This window comes from Mugil cephalus, chromosome 4 (genome assembly GCF_022458985.1).
Source record: "Mugil cephalus isolate CIBA_MC_2020 chromosome 4, CIBA_Mcephalus_1.1, whole genome shotgun sequence".
Lineage (NCBI taxonomy): Eukaryota > Metazoa > Chordata > Actinopteri > Mugiliformes > Mugilidae > Mugil > Mugil cephalus.
This window is the reverse complement of record NC_061773.1, coordinates 18,588,977-18,609,812: the sequence shown is the minus strand read 5'-3', so window position 1 is coordinate 18,609,812 and position 20,836 is coordinate 18,588,977. Positions and strand designations below refer to the sequence as shown.

Sequence of the window (20,836 nt, the reverse complement as noted above, 5' to 3'; positions counted from 1 at the left end):
TTTGACCTGTGAGCTGCTGACTGAAAACGCCTCCAATTACAGCATCCCCATCCTTCAGCTAGCGGCGATGTATCGATAACACTGCTGTTGAGTAAGCGATACTGTCCTCTGACAAAAATAAATAAAATTAAAAAAAACACTTTAACGACTTGCATAAAATGGATTAGATGGCAGCTTGAACACAATGATACACACACAACCAGTTAAAGCCCAATTCTTGCAGGCTCAACAGACTGGTAACTTTATCCTGCACACTTTGCAGTATTGGTCGCTATTCATCACATCAAGAAGCAGATGAGCTGTTCAAGAAAACTGGGGAAAGTTATAGTCACCCCAAAAATATATTTTCCTCTTCACTTTTACCATATATGTAGGCTTCTTCACCTATCTATCTATCTATCTATCTATCTATCTATCTATCTATCTATCTATCTATCTATCTATCTATCTATCTATCTATCTATCTATCTATCTATCTATCTATCTAAAATGTTGATACGGGATACTGTCAGGCTTGAGCAGTCAATTGAGTTGGTCTACAAATGGAATGAGAGTAACTAACAACATCACTAGTCAATCAGAAGTAGGGTGGGCCTTGGTAAGCAGGAAAGGAATGGTTGAGATCCAGCTTCAATATTGGGGAAAAATGAGCTTCAAGCTGTCAAACTTGGAAATTACTTCGGCAAATGGTGACAATATACCAAACATTATTTTTGAAGTCTGAAATTTCCAAGTCGGAATATAGAACTTCAGAGTTTTCATTAAGGGATCGTATAAGCCGGCGTTTTGTCCCTGTTGACAGAAAGATGGAGACTAAATTTATGAAGCTAGAAGAATGTGCCCTAACTACAAGCAAAGGACCTAAAATAGTAAGAATAAGAATAATAACTAAAATTAATTGGAGTCTTATTCATCTTTATCTATCTTTCTCCAAGGAAAAAAGGTTGGGGACCACTGGCCTAAGGTAGTAGAAATGCAGCTTTGGTTGTATGCATGTGCAGTTCAGCTCTTTGTGTGATTTTGCAGAAAATTTGAAGTTAATAACTTTTGTAGGGTTTCTTCTTTAGGTAATTGCATATTGAAAGTCAACAGCGTCCAGGGAAATGGATTGCGTGTAATCGTTGTTGCAGTCCTCCGCTCTGTTATAGGCTTATGACCCAAAGCGTGGACAACGGCAGGGGAAGGAGCCCTTATGGAAGGGTACATGGCCGAGACTGGTATCTTCAGGGAGCATGCCCAAGGACTTTCTCCCAATGGCCCCAATGACTGTGTCACAGAAACCCCATGAGCGTGAAATCACTGTGGTGACTTGAACTGTTGCCAGTTGCCTTGAACGGCTCACATGCCAGTTACCAGCCCGACCATTGTTGAGTCTGCCACCTACCTTGAGCTTCCTTGCATGTGAAGCAATAATATCATGTCAGGAGACAGTGTTGCCATTTTTAGGATGCTGAGGCATTGCTTAAGCAATTTGTAAGCATGGATGACACTTTGGTCCTCAATTAACAGTTCCCAAGAAAGTCAAATCATTAAAGTCCTCAGGAAATGTAATGGCCTCATTTTCAGGGACACAAAGTGAGCGCTTGTCGTTGTTGTTGGACTACACAGAAAAAGGTCGTACTGTCACTCGGGCGCTATGTGTCCAAAGATGTTGATAAAACAAGTGACTTCTTTCTTCAGGTGCTTTAACGTTTTAGCTAAATGGAATTTTTCACTTTTTAAAGCAGTTACATGCCTCCAGAAGGTCAGTTTGTGTTTAGACTTCTATTTGCCAAAGGGGTATAAACTATGACAGCGTGGCCGGATGTTTGTGAATTAATTCGGGGTGGCACACAATCCTGGGTGTTTATTTGTTAGCCAGCCGTGTAGTGACAGTGAAAGGGCGTCTGCACAGTAGGGCACTACAAAAGGTGACAGGAAGTCAGCGGATGGCATTTTGCATTTGGTAATCATAAACTGTGTCTGTGTTTTTCTCTTGTTTCCGTTACGTATTTCACAAAGGAGTTATGAAAGCTGTTTCAGGATCTGACTCTAGAGGAATAAAAATGACAATAAAAATACATTAAGTGGGCTGAACAGAGGTTAATTAAAAAGCATTTGATGCAGGTAGTTATAATTACAAGCAAAATCCAAAGGCAGCATGAATGCATGCATAGTCAATTAACTGTAGTGTCCTACATACCTGACTAAAGCTTTTTAGAGAGAAGTAGCAACAATGAAAAGCTGACATCATTAAAATGTTATTTTATTATCCATGACAGTTTTACCCGTATATACAGTATGTACAGTGTGGCCTGTTCTATTTTTTTGTTTACAAGGCAGCGGCAGATGAGGCAACTTCACAGTATTCTCTCATGTAACGTCCATTCAGATCACTTTATACTATGAAATGATATGACCATTCATTCGCTGCCATTCAGAGAGAATTTCATCCATTGCTGCTTTAAAATGGCCCAATTCATTAAGAGCTCACAACCCAATATGACTCCATTTACAGAGCTGCAGTCGACAAAATTACATGAATGGAAGATGCTAGCCTGAATTGTTTATTTATTTATTTTTGCTCTATTGATAACTGATAATGCTCCTGTAACGATCTGCCAGGTCAATTAAATCTTTTGGGACAGAAGAATAACAGTGAAATAGTCATCTGACCACTATTATATATTTGTTATAAGGGCACCGTTCAGATGCATTTATTCATGACAAGGTGGCTATCCGATGGCGTGTGGATGTACGTTGCACGTGTTTGCGCTGATGCATTTATTTCAGTCGTACATCACAGCTCTAAGAAACAGATTGTATTCCCACATACAGATTTTTACAATCCATGCCTTTGTGTCTTCTGTAAACAAAACCCTGAGAACACAAGGTGGCATTGTCTGAGATGTGGGTGGGAGAACCATCTATGACAATCTCTCCCACATTTTCATGCCAATTACACATTTTCTATGTACATGTCACGTGTTCTAGTGCAAAAATTAGACCGCAAACGAATCAGCAGCTAAAGCAAAGAAGCTCTGAATAAAGATTGATGTGACGCATGGAGGGGGACTGAAATCACTGAGCATGAAGCCGACAGGCAGTTTACAGAATTATCTTTTTTTTTTTCCTTAGGAAAAGATAATGGAATCTAATGTCAGTAATTTTCCTTCACACACTAACCATTGGCAAAACGACCACCTGCATCCTAAAAATATCTTCTTTTTTTTTTTGTGCAAGTGACAGTGTGCCCTTTCAGTGGTAGGATGGAAAACATAAAATCTTGCATAAAATCAACTGCGTCTGCATAATTTAAGTAGAAAAATACTTAAATTTCATGTTCATGAGACTTGTGGTTCCACAACAAAAACCTCATGTCCTTGTACTGGAGGAGTAAAACTGCCACAAGCAGCTACTGGAATCCCTAAATAAGCTGAAGACAGAAGGTGTTAAATTAGCTCGAGAGGAGATAACACGTTTGGTTGCTGCGGTCACAGGACAACTATTCCCTGCACTTACAGGTCATTGATGTTGCACTCCAACATCATAGGTCAATCCTTGCATAGGCCTTTTGGGAACATTTTTGGTTTCTAATTGTCAAATGTTGTTTTTAATAACATGTTCTGTGATTATGGAGCGTAGATGGCATCATTCACTTGGGTTGACTAGACCAGCGGTTCCCAACCTGGGGCCAGGGTATGTGCCAAAACTTGTCTGATCTGAGCTCACCATCAATTTCACCAGTCACCAGTTTTTAAGTAGTACTGTGTGTATATCCCTGCTCGTACAAATATGTTTCATGTATAGATGGAAATACATAATACTAGGTCCGATGGTGCGTCTGTTTGTGTACGGGCTGGGGGTGCCCCACTTTTCTTACATACGAGTAGGGGGTACTCCAGAGAAAAAAAGGTTGGGGGCCACTGGACCAGAGCATAGGTCTTTAACAGGGGGTCCGCGACCCCTAGGGGGTCCACAGAGGAACTGCAGGGGGGTCGCAAAATCTTTGGTTGATTAGGCATTTTTATATATGTTTTTAAAACTTTTTCCCCACAAATTAAATTTTTTTTAAATACATATTAACATTAATCCAACATATATTAGTGAAGCCGTTTTGCACACACTAGAATCAATCTAAATCTCCTGTATAGGCCCTGCCCCGATCGCTGCTGAGCCAATCACGAGGTCGCACATTACACTCTGACTCTGTCAGCAATTGGCCGAGGGCCTATTCAGTCCCCAGGTGAAATCCAGAAGCGCGCTGCAATATTAGCAGAAGAGAAGCTAACAGTATGTTTATGGCAGTTGTACAGTCACCCTACTGATTCACGTTTGAAATAAAAAATAAAAAATTGAACCTGTGTTTTAATTGAATAGCTTAATGTTGAATGCAAAATTATAATAATAATGTGTATTTATAAATAGCACTAGGCTGAGTTTAATACAGAACACATGTAGTAGGCAGGGGGTCCCTACTTCATCTCTCCATCACTTTGGGAATCTTTGGCCTGAAAAACGTTGAAGCACCTTGGACTAGGGGATATTTAACATCGATTTTTACCTTTTCTGATACTGCAAAGCTCAAGTTAGTCTTCTGAGGCACACTGAGTGGTTTATGATAAATCATTTGTTATCTCTTTAATGGTCTTTCTCTTTCTGTGTGAAGTGTGAAGTGAATAATCTACGATAAGTCCAAGCAATTGCATACTTTCCGATACAACCTTGCCGTCAGCATTCTCATTTTCACACAACAATCCAGAAGCAACAGCCTTCTTCCCCTTTCTTGTCAGTAGTCGTACAGCAAATCTTAATTTCCCTATAGAGTGATACCAGGAAAGATGATGTCTTCTGGGTCCACCGGATTCTGGGATACTCCCAAAACTCATTAACACTAAACTGGCAAATGACAAGGAAACAGCTATCTTTCTTGGCAGATTTCCAGTGTTACTGACAAGGGGCAGGTTTTGTAGCTGACCTGCCCCTGCAGCAGCCGAGGCTTTTATAGTGAGAATTTCTATCAGTGAATGAGAAAGTATTGTTTGTGGGCTTGGCGGCTCGGTGTGGTGGAAAGGGATTGCTAGCAGAATAAAGTCAGAGCTGCAGCCAAATGCACCCTGCTGCGCATGCATTTGTCATATTAAGAAGCGCATACCACAGGCTCCGGGGATTAGATCCTACCTTTGAAATGTTCGCCACCTGAATGAAAAAATACCATTTTAAAGCCAGGTATGGATTTAAATGTCATAAATATTTGACTCTGCTGAGACCAAATGAATGAACGAGTGTTTCTTATCGGGTGTCAGACTGTCTCTGATCATTGACATGAAACTCATCCAAATCTCGAGTGACAATTAAAGTATTAATGCACTTCTGGGAAACTCTTTTGTGACGTTTCTCTGTCAAATACTGCCTTTGATCTGTTTGATTGTGCTCTTCTCTGCTTATTATACTAATACAAAGGAAAGCCCATTATGATTAAAACATCTTACATGTTTGATAAAAAGTGGTGCATTAGCATGAACAAAAACAAGAAAAAGTGAACTGAAGTTAGTCCAATACATGGGATCTGTTGTGTTACAGCCTATAAAGAAAGCGCCCAATTCACAGAATGTTATTTAATTAATTAACTCGTTGACATGCACAGCTGAAAGATATGTCTATTTAATTTTGATCATTTTTGACTGCTTTGTGCATGTGAGCAAAACAGCCCGATGTTAACATCAGCAACATAAGAAGAATGATGTTCAGTAAAGGTGTGTTGCCTAATGGAAAGATGCTAAAGCGCTGAAGGGAAACTGGTATCAGCAGAGAACAAGCTGGCGTTTGAAGTCAGTCACTTGACAGCTAAGACACTCGGTGGGCTCTTCTCATCGCTGGAGATCAAAGATCATCTTTAATGTGCTCATGCTGACAGGAATCACAGAAATAGAAAAAGCAATCCACACGGGGCATTAACACACTTATTAACTGAGGAGAGACGACAGAACACATTTCCTTTTTGTTATTTTGTAAAGTGTTCTTGTTTAAAAAGCAACACCTGATGTGAAGAGATTTACACCGGTGCATAGCTGTGGACTTTAAACCGCTCAGTTCTCAAAAAGTTCAAAGTCCTTATGAGTTTGGTTCTTTACTCAGGACTTGAAATTTCTTTTGTGCGTTTCCACCACACCTCAGCAACACATTCAAAGTGCCAGGTTGTAGATTGATTTTAACCCCTTGATTCAATGAGAAAACCTTTGTAATTTGCTGCAATGCGATGATGATGATGATTTTTCTCATTTAGTCTTAGCAAAGCAGCCTAGCTATCTTGATCCTTCTGGCTCCTACTGCATGATGCCAAAGTCAGAAGATATACAGTATAAAATCCCTGTCCATCTTAGGTGGATGTGCCAAGAATGCTTCCTGGCACAGGTCACAACTTTCTGAGCTTAGTTTCCCTACCTGTCCTTGAGAGTCAACCGTCACTACCAAGAACTTTGTAGTCTGATTCTTAAACTGAGAACTTTGCCGTGTGGCTCAGCTCCTTCTTCACCACTTTAGACCGATACAGTATTCATCACTACAGTTAATGATAATTCCAATCCTGAACACCTTCATTCATTGACAAGACACAGAGAATACTTCAACAGCTTGAATCACCATCTTATTATGGTGGAGGGAATTTTGTGCCCCAAAGACGACAGAAGCTCTGTTGTTAGAAGGAAGTTCTTTGTAGGGTTTCTTTATCAGTGCGTTTACATGCAGAGCTTAATCGAGCTATGCTCAAAATCTGACTTCCTGACTAAAGTCCTTGTCCCAGAAAGAAGAAAATTGAATAACTGATGGGAACACGTCCTCCTCCTCCTCCACACTAGGTGTCGATATGTATCTTTTCAACGGGTTAATACCACGTCAATGTGGCTCGCTTTCCAGTTGACCGATTGCGTCATATTATAAACAAGAGTCGTTCATGCGGCAGACCCACATTTCAAGCAACAACCATGCTACATTTTTTAACCTTGTACGTAATGTTTGCGCTACTTCTGGTGCAGGTAAGATGCACACTATCCCTCAGATGGTTCTTCTACAGGCTCTGTTTACCTTCTTCTTCTTCTGCGACTTTCTTCTCCGGCTTTCTTGGATGTTTTTGTTCTGGGGTCACATGCTGACGCAGCAGTTGTGGAGCATGCGCACACATATTATCCAATTGAAAATTGCGATTCATCATATACATGCCGGAGAAAACTGAATTCCAATTGCATTATCTGGGTGCCTCAATTGGATAATGAGAACATAGTAACATGTTTACATGCAGATAAGTTCTCCTTTTATAGTCTGATTAAGGCAATAATTAGTTTTTTTCACGTGCATGTAAACGCACTGACTGAAAACTGGTCCCAGCAGGTGAAAGGGCCAGTTCAAGTGGCAGCTAGAGCGATTAACAATTGACACTTACGGAGTGTCACCACCCGCAAGGTCAATGATGGGGGTCTGGGGCATATCCATTTGGATGGCAAACCCCCTTAATTGTGAGGGCCGTGAAAAGGCACAGGAAATACATTAGAATATTATTACCAGACTGCAAACCTCACAGAGATTTACAGTGTCTTTCAAAACAATGTTTTGGTTTTATTACCATACTTAGACCGAAAAATGTCAATCTAAGGATATGTAATTTTAACAAGTTTGTCCCTTGACATGAATATATTAAGTTTTGAATTTGTCTACATAAATTAAATTATTTAGATTTTTTTTTTCATTAACAAGCTATATGTAAGTGGCTCAGCAACTCTTTTTATGAACACAACCACAACACACAATTTGCTCGTTATATTTGCTCCAATTGTGGCCCGATGTGATGAATTCTAGGTAAATCTGGGAACCAACAAAAGAAATTAGAAAAGGTGTGAGACTGGACCTTAATGTAAGAATTGTTAGTGACATAGTTGGTGAATTACTGCAGTCTTTCAGGTTTTATATTGTTGTAGAAATTAATAAGTAAAATAACTGGAGACTTTTGATTTTATGTGAAGCTAATGTTAGCAAGTTGTTTTAAAATACCTGATTCATATTTAATTTCAAGCTAACGTTTGCAAATGACTGTAATTTTAAATGTGTAGAGATGTGTTTTTGGTCAGCAACTAGATGGTGAACATACGTATTATTTGTTAAATTGAAACCCAAAGGCGACCACTGAAGGAGAGCTAACTTTAACAAAAATGCAGTCTAAATGTGGGCTATACACACGCCATAGACACTGTAACATATGTATTATAGCTGAAGCGTACAGCACTCGAGGAGAATTTTTCTTTTCAATACACAAGGGAAATCCCCGCAGTCCATCAGTCATAGTAAAATGTATCATGGTGCTGGTGCTGTGCTTTCATTGTGGATAATATAGCTTGCACGCTTGTACTTCATTCAGTGTAGTCTGGATCAATAGCTTACCACCACCCGTACATCAATATTCCTGGAGCAACAGTTAAAAAAGAAGCTTTAAATCAATTAGAATGATAATATTGGCTCTCATTCTCTGGACAAACTCTTGGGGTGGAAGGTAATTTAAGATGTGCAAAAAAAAAGATATGTGCAGGCAGGGTGTAACAGGACTCATGCCTTGAATGCATAGTACGGCTTCATGTCTGGGTGCACTGTTGCATTAAACATGACTCGAATGGATCATCTGCAACATGGTCTAGTTAGTTGGATTCATTTTTATAATGAGTTTAATTCCATGTGTGACGTGGGAGATTGTAATTGCATGGAGATCATCACATAATGTCAAGGGCGACGCAATCTCCTCAACAAGCTGCCAACAGAGATGCACCAACTGTCAGATTACTTCATTAAGATGTCTGGTGCAAAGTGCTCTCGGCTTCATCATTTCAAGACAGATCTGCCACCAGAGAAAGGAACGTATGGCTGACTGCCGGGCTTTTTCACAACCGAGTGGGAAATGTCAGAACGGAGGCTGCTCCACAGTTTTGGTCTAGAGCAGCAGTATTAGAGCGTTAGCTCCCTGTATCAGTCAAATGATAACTTCCTGTGTTGAATATTTAGTTTAGGATTTCAGTGTCCATTACTTCTCATATAATTTCCTTCTACATTATAATGTCATGGTGGAGAAACTAGTATACGCTCATTGGACACTTTATTAGGTATTATTGGGCCCCCCTTTAGTCTTCAGAACTGCCTTAATTCTACGTCGCATAATATCAACACTTTCAATAGCATATTTACTGAATAACTAGTCACCCTGTGTCGAGGTAATGAGATACTAGACATAAATGCAGCATTTCTGACCTAGGGATCTTCAAATACAATACTTAAAACAACATTTTGGTGAGAACGGGGGAGACTTTGCAAGTGTATGAAAAGCAGTCCTCATTACCATAGCAGGCGTACGCCAGGACCCACACATGTTTTGCTGACTTAAAGTAACAAATCAAATGTTAAGTACTTACTGAGACGATAGCAGCCATGGTTTCTATAGCACCTGTGCTCAGCGTGATGTAAGGCAGTCTGTTCTCAGTAAAGCCTGCTTCCTGGAGAATCCAGTTGGTGTAGTACCAGATCTGCGAGAAAACAAATGAGATTCCACCCGTCTGCCATATGTTTCGCATAAACAACACGGTACTTTAAACAGGGCAGACGTTCTGTAATTTAATGCGTTAATGCTGAAAGGTAGATTACTCACTCAGAACCTACGCTACATCATACGCCACATAATCAGGCCAACGCGGAAATGAATGCCGTTTTCTGTTCATGAGATTGGATTTTTGAATATTTTCTGTAACCCTGTTTCCTTGCGTTTCCTGTTTTTAATTTAATCCTCTTTGGTGTTCTGTATGTTACTCTTGTATGGTTATATGATTGCTTTGCTTACTTGAATGCTGCCTTGTTTGTAATATATCTTTCCTATTTTTTTGACATAAATTCCATTGCTGAAAGTCTACTGTACATGAGAATTTTCCCCATTGTGGGATGAATAAAGTCTTATCTTATCTTTCTCTTTGTGTGTTCCTCCCTCAGTAGTCCTGCCAGCGCCCCTTTAGTCTCACTATTTTTATATACAGTCTATACGGTACAGTATAGTCTTTCCTTTTCTTCTTTGTCAAGGTGTCTTTTGTGTTACTTGCTTGTTCATGTCCCCCCGTGTTTCCTTGTCTCTCTGTTCTGCTCCTCATGGTCGCTTGCCTTCCAAGTTTTGTCTAGTTCTAAGTTTTAACTCAGCTGTGAGACTTATTCTACTAAAAAATATTATATCATCCTGTCCCTTGGTTTCTTGTTTGCGTGTCCTGCGTCTTGCTCCTACCTCCTTGCTACTCCTTTGCGGCTGAAACTATTGATCATAATGTTACTTTTCCTTTTATCGATTTATCGGTTTACTACTACTACACTGTTTCTTTTGGAATACATGTTAAAGTTGTGTAGTGCTAAATAGCTTTGTCCACTTCCATGTCACAGACACAGATGTGACTTCAACAAATTCTAAATCCTCCACAGCTTTATTTTTAACTATTCCCAACTATGAAAGCCTTGATGTGTCCTTTATCTGTTACATCCCCAATTTTCCCTAATTTTATATATTAGCTTTGCTGACCCAGAAGACAATTTTTAACCACAAATCAGAATCTATCTTTGTAATTTATTCCTTTATGTCTGCTGAGTTATCATCAGAGCTAACTCCTTATCCCCAATATCATTGTGTCTAATCTAATCTAGGGGATTTCCTATACTAAGCCCAGCTTTACCTTTCCTCTGTCAGATATGTTAACATCACAGCTGGCTATAATGTCCAAAGACTCCCACATTCATCTTATTCATTATTAAGTCTTGACTGTTCACTAGGGAGGAAATGTCTGATCATCAGAATAAAGTTCATTCAAAATATGTTCCACAGTTGAAACTCCCTCTTGCTTAAAAGCAACATCTTTCCTCCTATGACCAGCACTGTTTCAGCTTTTTATTCCCCAACAGCCCATTTGAAGCAAAACAAAGAGAAACATTTAGGATAATATGTGACTTGTGAAGCAATGATTCTGTGAAAATGGTTTTCAATATTCATCATCTGTCAACGTGGCTTCAATCAGTGGCTACTGAGGAGTTTCAAAGCAGCAGAAGGACTGGGTGATTTGACTGGTCTGATGGTAAGGGGGTAGCTAATATGGTAGGAAGATCAAAATAAAAACCTCCCGAGTAATCTAAATGACATTCCTGTCTTCCTGGCAAGAAAATGTATGTAAATGAAGTCGTGCTCATATGATTATTCAGATGAGCTTTGTGGTTTCTATGTTTACTGCAGATTAGTGAAAAAGTATTCCACTTGTGATGTGTTTAACCCTTCATAGGGCAAGGAACCGTATTTGGTAACTTCGGCCCAAACTTTAAATTGCATCCTTGTGCCTCTCACTGAGGTAGAGAATTGTGTGGTTTAGCACTTAAGGGCAAATAATCAAATAACCACTAAGGCATTTACAAATTCAAAAAGTATTTCGACCCTATAAAGCGTTCAATACAAATGCATCCACTTTTTATATTTTTGCAAATTATTGGAGTTTCTGTTCTTGGAATTTAAATATCCTACTTGTTCTTGGTTCACTTGTTGTTCTGTTTTATACTTTTCTTGAGTGGGGGTGGCAGCAAAAAGCAGAAACTCCTTGCACAGTGCTATTCTTGGCATGTACAGGACAGGGAGAGTAGGTCCCGTAATTGGACAACATTCATTACCACCCAAGTGCACTGTAACACAGCAGGTGGAGCATGGTTAAACATCTCATTCTGTCATAAAATACAGAAGATATAGTGTCTCACAGAGACTTCCCCACGCCCACAGGGACTCATTCACTGCAGCGCTGAACACGAACATGAAGAGAGAATGTGTCACTGTAATTGGGGCAAGAAACTGGTTGCACAGGAGTTCTTGTTATTATGGTAAACTTTAACCTTTTACAGCGAAAGAAGAAGATTGAAAAAAAAATCCATGAATATTTTAATACTCGTTTGTACATGTGATATATGTGATATTGGCTATCACATGAGTGACTCTGAATGATTATAATGCAGCAGAATTGGGACTAACTACTCTGCTAACTACTACAGCTTCAATGTATGTATTTGTTGGTTTATTTATCTACACAGACTCCACTCTCTTTCTGCAACACTTGGACGGTTGGTATGTGGCGTCTATGTTTGACCCATAGACTATACAAAGATTATATCTATTATAGATATGTTATATTATACTGTATATTTATATTATAGATATTAGCTTTCTGTGTAGCCAGAGCTAGACAGGAAGCAGGGAGGCCACAGTGGACAGGAGAAAGCATGTCCAATACTAGGCTTTGAAAGGCCATCAAAAAACTGTAAAATAACTTAAAATATGAGTCAGCCTTTCCTAAAATTGAGGTAGATGGAAAACACCACAATCAGCAGGAACACATTGCATAACATATTGTTTTTCTTTTCATATGCAAATTATTTAAATTATTCTTAATTTTGCTCACACTATGTTATTGTACTTTTTTCACTTATTTTTTATTATTATTTTCGCCTATTTTTCTTTTTACTAGTGGTTCTCAACAGTGTTATATATATATATGCAACTGAGCTACTGTGACCAAGCAATTTCAGTTGTGAATGAATAAAGTCTGTCTAAATCTAATGTGACTAATGTGTTAGAAATGAGCAGAAAAACAAGATTTCTTTTGTCAGAAAGGTCAAGTTGTAGCTTATGGTGTGACAGAGCAACTTTAAGACCGTCTCTGAGTGTTTGAACTGCAAATTATGTTTTTAAAGAAGGAAAGTTTAGAATTATTAATTCAGATTGTTGGTTATAGAAGATCTTTTCTTCCTGCTGCTGTTAGGCTCCACAATGAACGTTCTTAATGTGTGCAGACGGCAAGGTTTCAATACTTTAATAACTGTACAGCTCTGCGACATTCAACAATCATCAGCCATGCAACTCGGTACTTTTTGTATATATACCAATAGTTGTTTTTTTTTTTTTATTCTACTCTATTTTATCTTATTAGTTATCTTCTACACAGTCCACCCTTTACTTTTACTGTTGCAAATTGCAATTTCCCCACAGCGGGACAAATAACGGCCTTCTTAGTCTAATTCTAATTTTAAATGATTTGAATGCTCCCTAAAAATAGAGCTGTTTGCCCAGGTGGCATGACGAAGAAGCTTCCACAGAAAATGGTAGAAAAGTGAAGTAGGAGCTCAATCTTACGGCGTTGAGTCCACAGAGCTGGTAGCAGGCCATGGTGATGATTATTGTGATGAGCTGCCAGCGAACAGCTGGGCTCTTCAGCAGCTGTAACACAGACACAGTGTGTAGGCTAGCCTGAGCTCGCGCCTCCCTGCGAACCTCTTCCAGCTCCTGGGACACGTCATCCTTGCCCAAAAACTTCTGCAATGCTGACATACAAACACACACACACACACACACACACACACACACACACACACACACACACACACACACACACACACCACTACAGCGTTAAAAATATCGAGGGTGCAAGAAACCTCAATAACAACCATCATGCTGAGATCAAAGAAGCGGGGCATTTGTTCTGCAGCAAATGCAAACATATCCTCGCAAATGGAGCAGTCTGTTGAACAGTCAGCCTCCATTAGACTACATAGTAATATAAAAATGTTTACTGTAGCTTTATCACTCGTGACTTTTACTCTTTTAGCCTGTGTAAAAGCACATTATTTAACTGCAGTGGGTATATTAGGAATAGAGACCAGAGTCTGAGGTGTAACTAAGTGGCAACCTCCGGCCCTGGAGAATGATGCCAACCCAGAAGTGTCAGATATCGCGGTGGATAGTTGAGACTGGCTCCAAAAGTGAATCACCAGGGGGTCAGCACACGTGAGCGCTTCAAAAACCACCTTTTTAATTTAGCTTTTAACAAGTCCCGTTTTACTCTTTTTATTATTACTCATTTATGTTGTTGCAACTTATCTATTTATGCACGCGTTTATGCATGTTGATTTTCCATTTTACTGTTTTTCATTCCTTATTAGTACTTTATTCTGTTGTCTCTTCGTTTTTAGCTCCAGTGTTTTTCCTCATGGGGGCCCTCCGTGCAGTGAGCTGTGTCTGGCCTGACTGTGGGGATGCTGTCCTGGGGGTTACCCTGGCCTGGATGGTCGGGGGTCCTGCTCTAGGGCTTTATGGCCGTGGTGTGAGCCACTGTCTGTCTGTGTTGCTGCGTCCTCTGTAGTCGTTGGCTGCGACACCTCTTCAGTGTGGACGGCTCCTATATAATGTTGTTTCCTCCCTCGGTCCCTCTGTGCTCAGCCATATTCTATTTTATGTTAGGATTGGGTTTGCGTGGGGGGTGGGGGGTGTGCTTGGGGAGTTTGCGGGTGTGCATGAATAAGGGTCTGGGGTATGGAGGGGTTTTAGGGGCATTTGTCATGTAAAGCATTTTGTGTTGCATCTTTTATGTGTGAAAAGTACTATACAAATAAAGTTTGATTTGATTTGGGAGATTACTGTAAGAAACCAGCAGCATCCTGTCAGTCTGCGTTCAAACGTGCATGCCTTCTCCCCACGTTAAGATACTTGACAGCACAGATATATTTACAGTTCCGGTTGACAGTTTAATTTCTCCATTAACAGCAAATGCACTCAGTGAATTTTATATACCCTGTCAATTTAAGTCATATCAAGGCCTCAAGTTATGCATAATTTAGAACATGACAATTCTGAGTGACAGGCGGGTGTCGTTTCGCACGGCTCGCTGTCTGTCAAAGCAACCCTCTGCCAGCCTCAGCTCAACTCAGGACCACCACCCCTTTGAGCTGGCATTAGACAAGATGAACTGCACTTAGCATCAACGCCGCTCCTTCATGCTGATTAGCATCTACTTTACAAAGTATTGGGTTCTTTAAAACATGTCAAAGGTACAAGGTTGCGCAGATACATAAAATGCTCAAGGGAGAAGTTAACAACGTGTTTTTTTCACACTAAATAACCGAAACACTAAATCAATCAATGTTGGTCGAGAGCTAGATATAAGAAAACAATCAACACAATCTACACGCTATGCATTTGTGAAATATTGCATTAAGTATCACTTTTAGGTCTTCAAGTGCAATTTCTTTTAGTACAGTCACAGACAAAATACTAAACTAAAACAGCCATTAAGAACTTAAAATTGATTGGTTCCATAAATTTTGAGTATTGGGTCATTTTGGTACCAGTGATCCACTAATGAAGGCCATGCTGTTTTTTAAAAACATATTTTTCTGTTGCCGTGCTTCGTGTCTGTATAAAGCCACTACATTTGAAAGTTCTTCAGAGACAAAAATGGTTAAAACAAGGAACCCAATGGCTGTAGATAAAGATTCTTAGCCAGGATGGGTACAGCTGCCACAAGGAAGTGCAGATGCAGTCCTTCAGCAGTTGGATACACCCTGCAGAAATTCAGACGAACTAACAGCTTGAAAGACCAACCAAGATCTAAGCGTCCAAGGGTTTCTTTAGCAAGAAATGCCTGATCCGCATGTGCAGCGTTCCGCACGTACTGTACGTGGTCGACTTTTAGATCATGGCTTATGGTCGTACAAGGCTGTCAAGAACCCCTGATCAATGAGACAGAGGTTAACCTGGTGTTGTTGGGCTCACACAGACAAAAACTGGACAGTAAGGAACTGGAAGAAGATTCTGTGAGATCAGTCCAGTTTCCAGCTTTATCTTCTTCCTGCTAATGTGAGGGTACTCATAAAGCCAGGCGAAGCATTATCTCCAGCATGCACAGTGCCTACTGCCAAAAATGGTGGAGGCAGTGTCATGGTTTTGGGATGCATGAGTGCCGCTGGTGTTGGTCATCTCACTGTCTGTGATGGAACACTGATCTCCAAATGTTGTATATTGCCAAATATTGTGCCATTCTCCAAACCCACATGCTCCCTTCTGCACGTGCACTGATCCGTTGAGGCAAAAACTGCATGTTTCAATAAGATAATGCTCCTTGCCACACATCTAGGTCCAGTAGAACTTGGCTGCAGGAGCACAGTATCCAGGTCTTAGAGTGGCCAGCTCAATTCCTGGACATGAGCCCCATTGAAAATCTGTGGTGGATTATCAAAAGGTCTGTTTCAAAGCGCAATTAGTATTAGCATTAGTAATTCAAGAAGAATGGGAAAAGATTACCCCTCAACAGTGTGAAAGGCTCGTGGGGAACATGCCAGAGTACTAAATATTAATTTGATTATGTGATAGTTTATTATAGTCTATTAGTCTATTCTTTCTTCAGTTTTGAACAAATTCTCTGTTATTTGTTGACTTTTATACCAACAATGTTGAGAACTGATATATCGAAACTGTCTTGAATTTAGTTTTGTTAGTTGTTAAACAATAAACAAAATAAATATAATTTGTAGTTGTTTATGTCTGTCTAATGCAGCCACACCTTTTGCACAAAAAAAGATTTTTCCACAAATACTTCATAATAATATTTGAGATTGCATTATAAAATTTTAAGGGTTTCCAATAACTGGCTTCTTGTACATAGCAACAATGGTCGAAGCTCATTCTGTGCTGTTCAGTAACATTTCAGTTTGGTTTTTGATCACTGGGTCCTGATATGAAAATTTATTGCAACGCTTATTTCATTTGTGGTGGAAATGAATTTAGTGTATTCATCAGGTCTCAACTATAAACACATTACAGAACAATGAATACATGAAAACTGTGTCAGTTTACAAGAAAGCTCCACAGGATACCATTAAAGTGTAAAAAATTGTAATGTAGCCTGAGGCTGCATCCTTGTTCTCAGAGCAAATACTTCCTCTGGGATGGATAATTCATCTACATAATATGACATTTTACTGCAGGGCAATGGACTCCCAACCCTCTCCATCTGCTAGCTGAAGTGATTTAATGAACTTCGCATTGTTTTGCTTCAGCTGAATGCAAACAAAGGTTTTTACTGGGCACCAGCACAAATACATTCAACATTCTTCTTGTGCAACACGTTAACGCGGTTGTTGTATCAACGTAAGGACTGGATTGTGGTAACATTTTTTCTCTGTCACACAAGATCCTAAACTGGAAATGCAAGCATTTATTTTTAGGCTGAGCTGTCCAGGTTTCTGGAAGTCATTTTCATCTTGGCCAGTCGAAGGTTGTTTTTGCTTGAGCTTCTTGGATGTGATGGAGTGTGGGGAACGAGTGGGTGTAAAGGCTCTTCTTCCTTCACTTTGATCCTTTCTAAAGGTGAATCCCAGAGGTTGTGGGAAGCTCATGCGGGTAGAGGTTAAGGACACATCTCAGAATATTAAATCTCTGAAAACGCACAGGGACTAAGAGCAGGTCATTAGGATGTGCAAGTTTGATGGCACACAGTGTGGCACACACACTGACCTAAAGCTACAAGGTAGGGGGATGTGGTGCAACACAGAACCTTTAAAGAACTGTACAGCCTGATTTTATAATGTTACACTGGGAATAAACTCCTCACTGAGAGCAAGTTGAAGAGTCCAAAACAAACAGGTTGTCTGAGGGGACTTATAGTGTTCTAAGGTGAAGCCATTGTAACAGATAAGCCTGTTTGTCAACAAGTCAAAAAAATAACTACTAACCAGACTCTTACTACTATTGTGGAAATAGTGAAGAGCACATTACATTGTACTGAAGATGTTGTAAGAAGTGGAGTCAGTTCCCATAGACCTCCATTTTAAAATAACCAACCTAACAGCAGATGGCTATGGATCAAAAGGAAAGCAGAGATGTTGGCATTATGTCTCCAACCATTCTGAAATCTACTAAAGACAGAAAAGAAAAGAAAATAGGCACTTTTTCCAATGCATCCTGAGTCATGATTGGATTGGCGCGTTGAGAAGGTGAAACCTCATGTCACATTTTCTAGTTTACTGTTGGAGCTTTGACAGGGTTTTAAAGTAAATGTTGCCAACAGCAAGGTCGGGTCTGAAAAAAGAGAGATCCCGAATACTGCGGACTCAGGGCAATCGTAAAATTGTGAGCAGTTTGGCAATCGCGCTGACAGTTTTTAGTATCTCATCTTCAACCCCGGTAACCTTTAAATGGCGGGCAGGGCCATTGCAGATATATGACATGACAAGACACAAGACCGGGTGCAAAAGAACATGCTGCTGCTGTCTGCCACTGTATGATGATAATGGGACACTACAGGGCCAGGCCTGAAGATTTGTGCGCATTAACAAAAGTTCCCCCAACTGCAGCGTTGTAACACAAGCCAACAACATGAAACAGCTGCACTGTGCAGACAGACCTGTGCCAGCAAAATGCTGGCTGCCAGTGGGAGGGAGTTTGGACAGGATATACTTTAAGCAACCACTCATGTGTTCCTTGATGAGGTATTCACACAGTCAGTCATTAGCTGCGTTTCCATTACTCCTAGAAATGTGCAAAGCCTAAATATTGTGAACAGCTACATTTAAAAAAAAAAAAAAGTCAAATATCACTAAACACGCTCTCATGAGGCGTTTTTTTCAGACGTATCGATACAAAAGTGTATCGCAAAGGTGCAATGGAAACACTTTTTTTTTTCAATTCCGCGTCACCTGCGTCACCAGAGATGTCGCAGCAGGTCACGTGACCAGTTCATTTGAAACCCATCTTCCTCAAAGTGAAGTCTCATTTGCAAAATGCTTTTCAATGGAAACACGTACAAGGCACATTGTACTTTATCGAAGTTTCAGAAACAAATGCCTTTACTTTGCGAAAAACTATGATGGTAACACAGCTAATGTCACCATTTGTTTAATGCTTGGATATAGGACTAAGTGACACAACACAAAAGTAGCTAAATATATAGATTCAGAACTACTGAGCATAACTTTAACTTTTTATCCTCTATTTCAGAAAAAAACAAAGGAAATACACTTCCTTTATTCCAATTTGCCAGAAAGACTCAAGGATGAAATTATTTACTCAGGGCGATAAGCATTACAAAAAAGACAGTCGGCAAAATGAGAAAGTGAACCAAATACAAAAGTGCCCCAATAAGAGAAGCACTGCCCTTGAATTTTAAAATAGTATTGTTAGAAGATAAACTGGATGCAGACAAATCTAAATGCATTTTCAGGGGGACCTAAAATTATCATTAAAAAGCAATGAACAAAGCAATGTGCAAAACTCCTTGCTGGTACGGCTAAACTGCTATTTTAGAACTTTTAGAACAGCGAACTGTGACAGCCACTCCTGTGCTTAGGCACTGCTCTTGCACCAGCAAGTTCAAAAGGAGCAAATGTGATGCTCAACTTTACAAACCACAAAAAGGGTCAAACCTTCAGTGAGTACCCATCCATAATGCATAAACGTAAACATCAACGAGCGCAAATCCCCCCAGACACGAATCCGATCATAGTCCTGACATCACATACCACTACGTGCTCCACAAGCCTTTACCCTTTTCTTTTCACATGTCACAACGTTTTAACATCCCACCAAATCACATCAGGTCTGCCGGTTGGGCCGCTTGGTGAAGTGGAATTGTGACACAAAAGAGAATGTGATTATTCGCCAAATGTCTTGATGAAGTCAGAAGTGGGGAGACTGAATGGCTCAATGGTTACGCTGCATACCAAACAGCTTAAAAGCCTGAGTTTCTAGATGAACTGGCAGACATCTTTACTGCAGGTCATTCCCCCGATCCCTGTCCCAAAGTTTCCTGTCTCTACTGCGCTAACTATGGAAACAGGAAATGTCAAAAGTAAAAATGGAGTTGATTTAATAACACTAAAAATCATTAAATAATGGAGTTCTGAAGAGACATAAATAGAGGTACAACTTGCATTTGTAGTTGTTAGGAACAAGACTTTTTCCACCTACAATTTTTTTGTGGTTGAAAGTTGGCTAACATCTGCCAGGTCAATCAAATCAAAGTTTAACTGACCTTTATGCAATGGTAGACAGTGTGAGCACTGTGAAGTTCAAATTTTCAAGTAAATTTTAGACAGGAAACCCCTTCACTTTCATTACTGTTAAAAAAAAAAAAAAAAGCTAGACAGCTATCAAATCTTTATGGGTGCCTGTCTCATTTTCAAAGTTTTAAATGCTCTTGCCGCCCAATCTATACATTACATTATACATTATATCACTAAGTATCAAATTGCATCCCATAATGAAATCCCAAAGACCAGACTCATACTCTGGTAAGAGTTCAGTCCGTCTATTCCATGCTAGGGCTGACTGCATGATGAGGAAATATAAAGGGTTTTGTAAAAACATAGTAAAAGTCATCACGGATTACATTATGTGGGGTGGAGCATTCACAAATTTTTAATCACTCCCCAACAATTTCTCTGCGGTAGTTCAGTTATAAACAACCAGCAATAAGAGGTAGTTTTGGCATTTACGACGAAGGCCAAGCTTAAATAATGCAGAGTAAAGCCTCGTTTGAATGGAATTAGTATCACAGGGGGGCTGGATTAAATATTCACTGTGCTACTGTGCGCCACGCTCCTACTCTCAGTCAATTCTCAACAGACAGAAATATTTTGATGTGATTCAGAGTGACGCCCTGAGGACATGCCGTCATTCTCTCGGATGTCCACTGAGCATACATGTCCGTAAATCTAATATTAAAACGCACCACGTGATGGGCTTTTATGAGAGTTTTCCTGTCCTCTTGTTTATTCCCAAATAAGCCTCTAAGATTACGCTGAGCTTAATAAAACGAAGAAAAAGAAGTAAAAGAAGTGAAAGAACAACCAGCTCTTCTTGTGGAATAAAATCCAGATTCAGACATAGTTAAACGATGTCCTGCTAACGTTCATGCTGGCTCACCATCATGGCAAACTGGGACATGTAACTGAACGAAGTCATCTTTTGGCTGTGTGGGGTCAACATGAAACACTA

The 20,836-nt window shown here is 39.8% G+C and overlaps 1 protein-coding gene across 4 annotated transcripts in view; it reads right to left on the bottom strand.

Annotated features, from left to right (window-relative positions):
• The window catches only part of slc2a9l2 (solute carrier family 2 member 9, like 2), a 114,061-nt gene that overhangs the window by 44,169 nt on the left and 49,056 nt on the right, over positions 1-20,836 (bottom strand). For all 4 annotated transcript variants that reach the window (XM_047582720.1, XM_047582721.1, XM_047582718.1 and 1 more), the window contains exons 8-9: positions 13,202-13,389; positions 9,426-9,536 (exon numbers count right to left, since the gene is read on the bottom strand). In XM_047582720.1, coding sequence (XP_047438676.1) covers positions 9,426-9,536; positions 13,202-13,389 — 299 coding nt within the window. The remainder of the gene's footprint in view (positions 1-9,425; positions 9,537-13,201; positions 13,390-20,836) is intronic.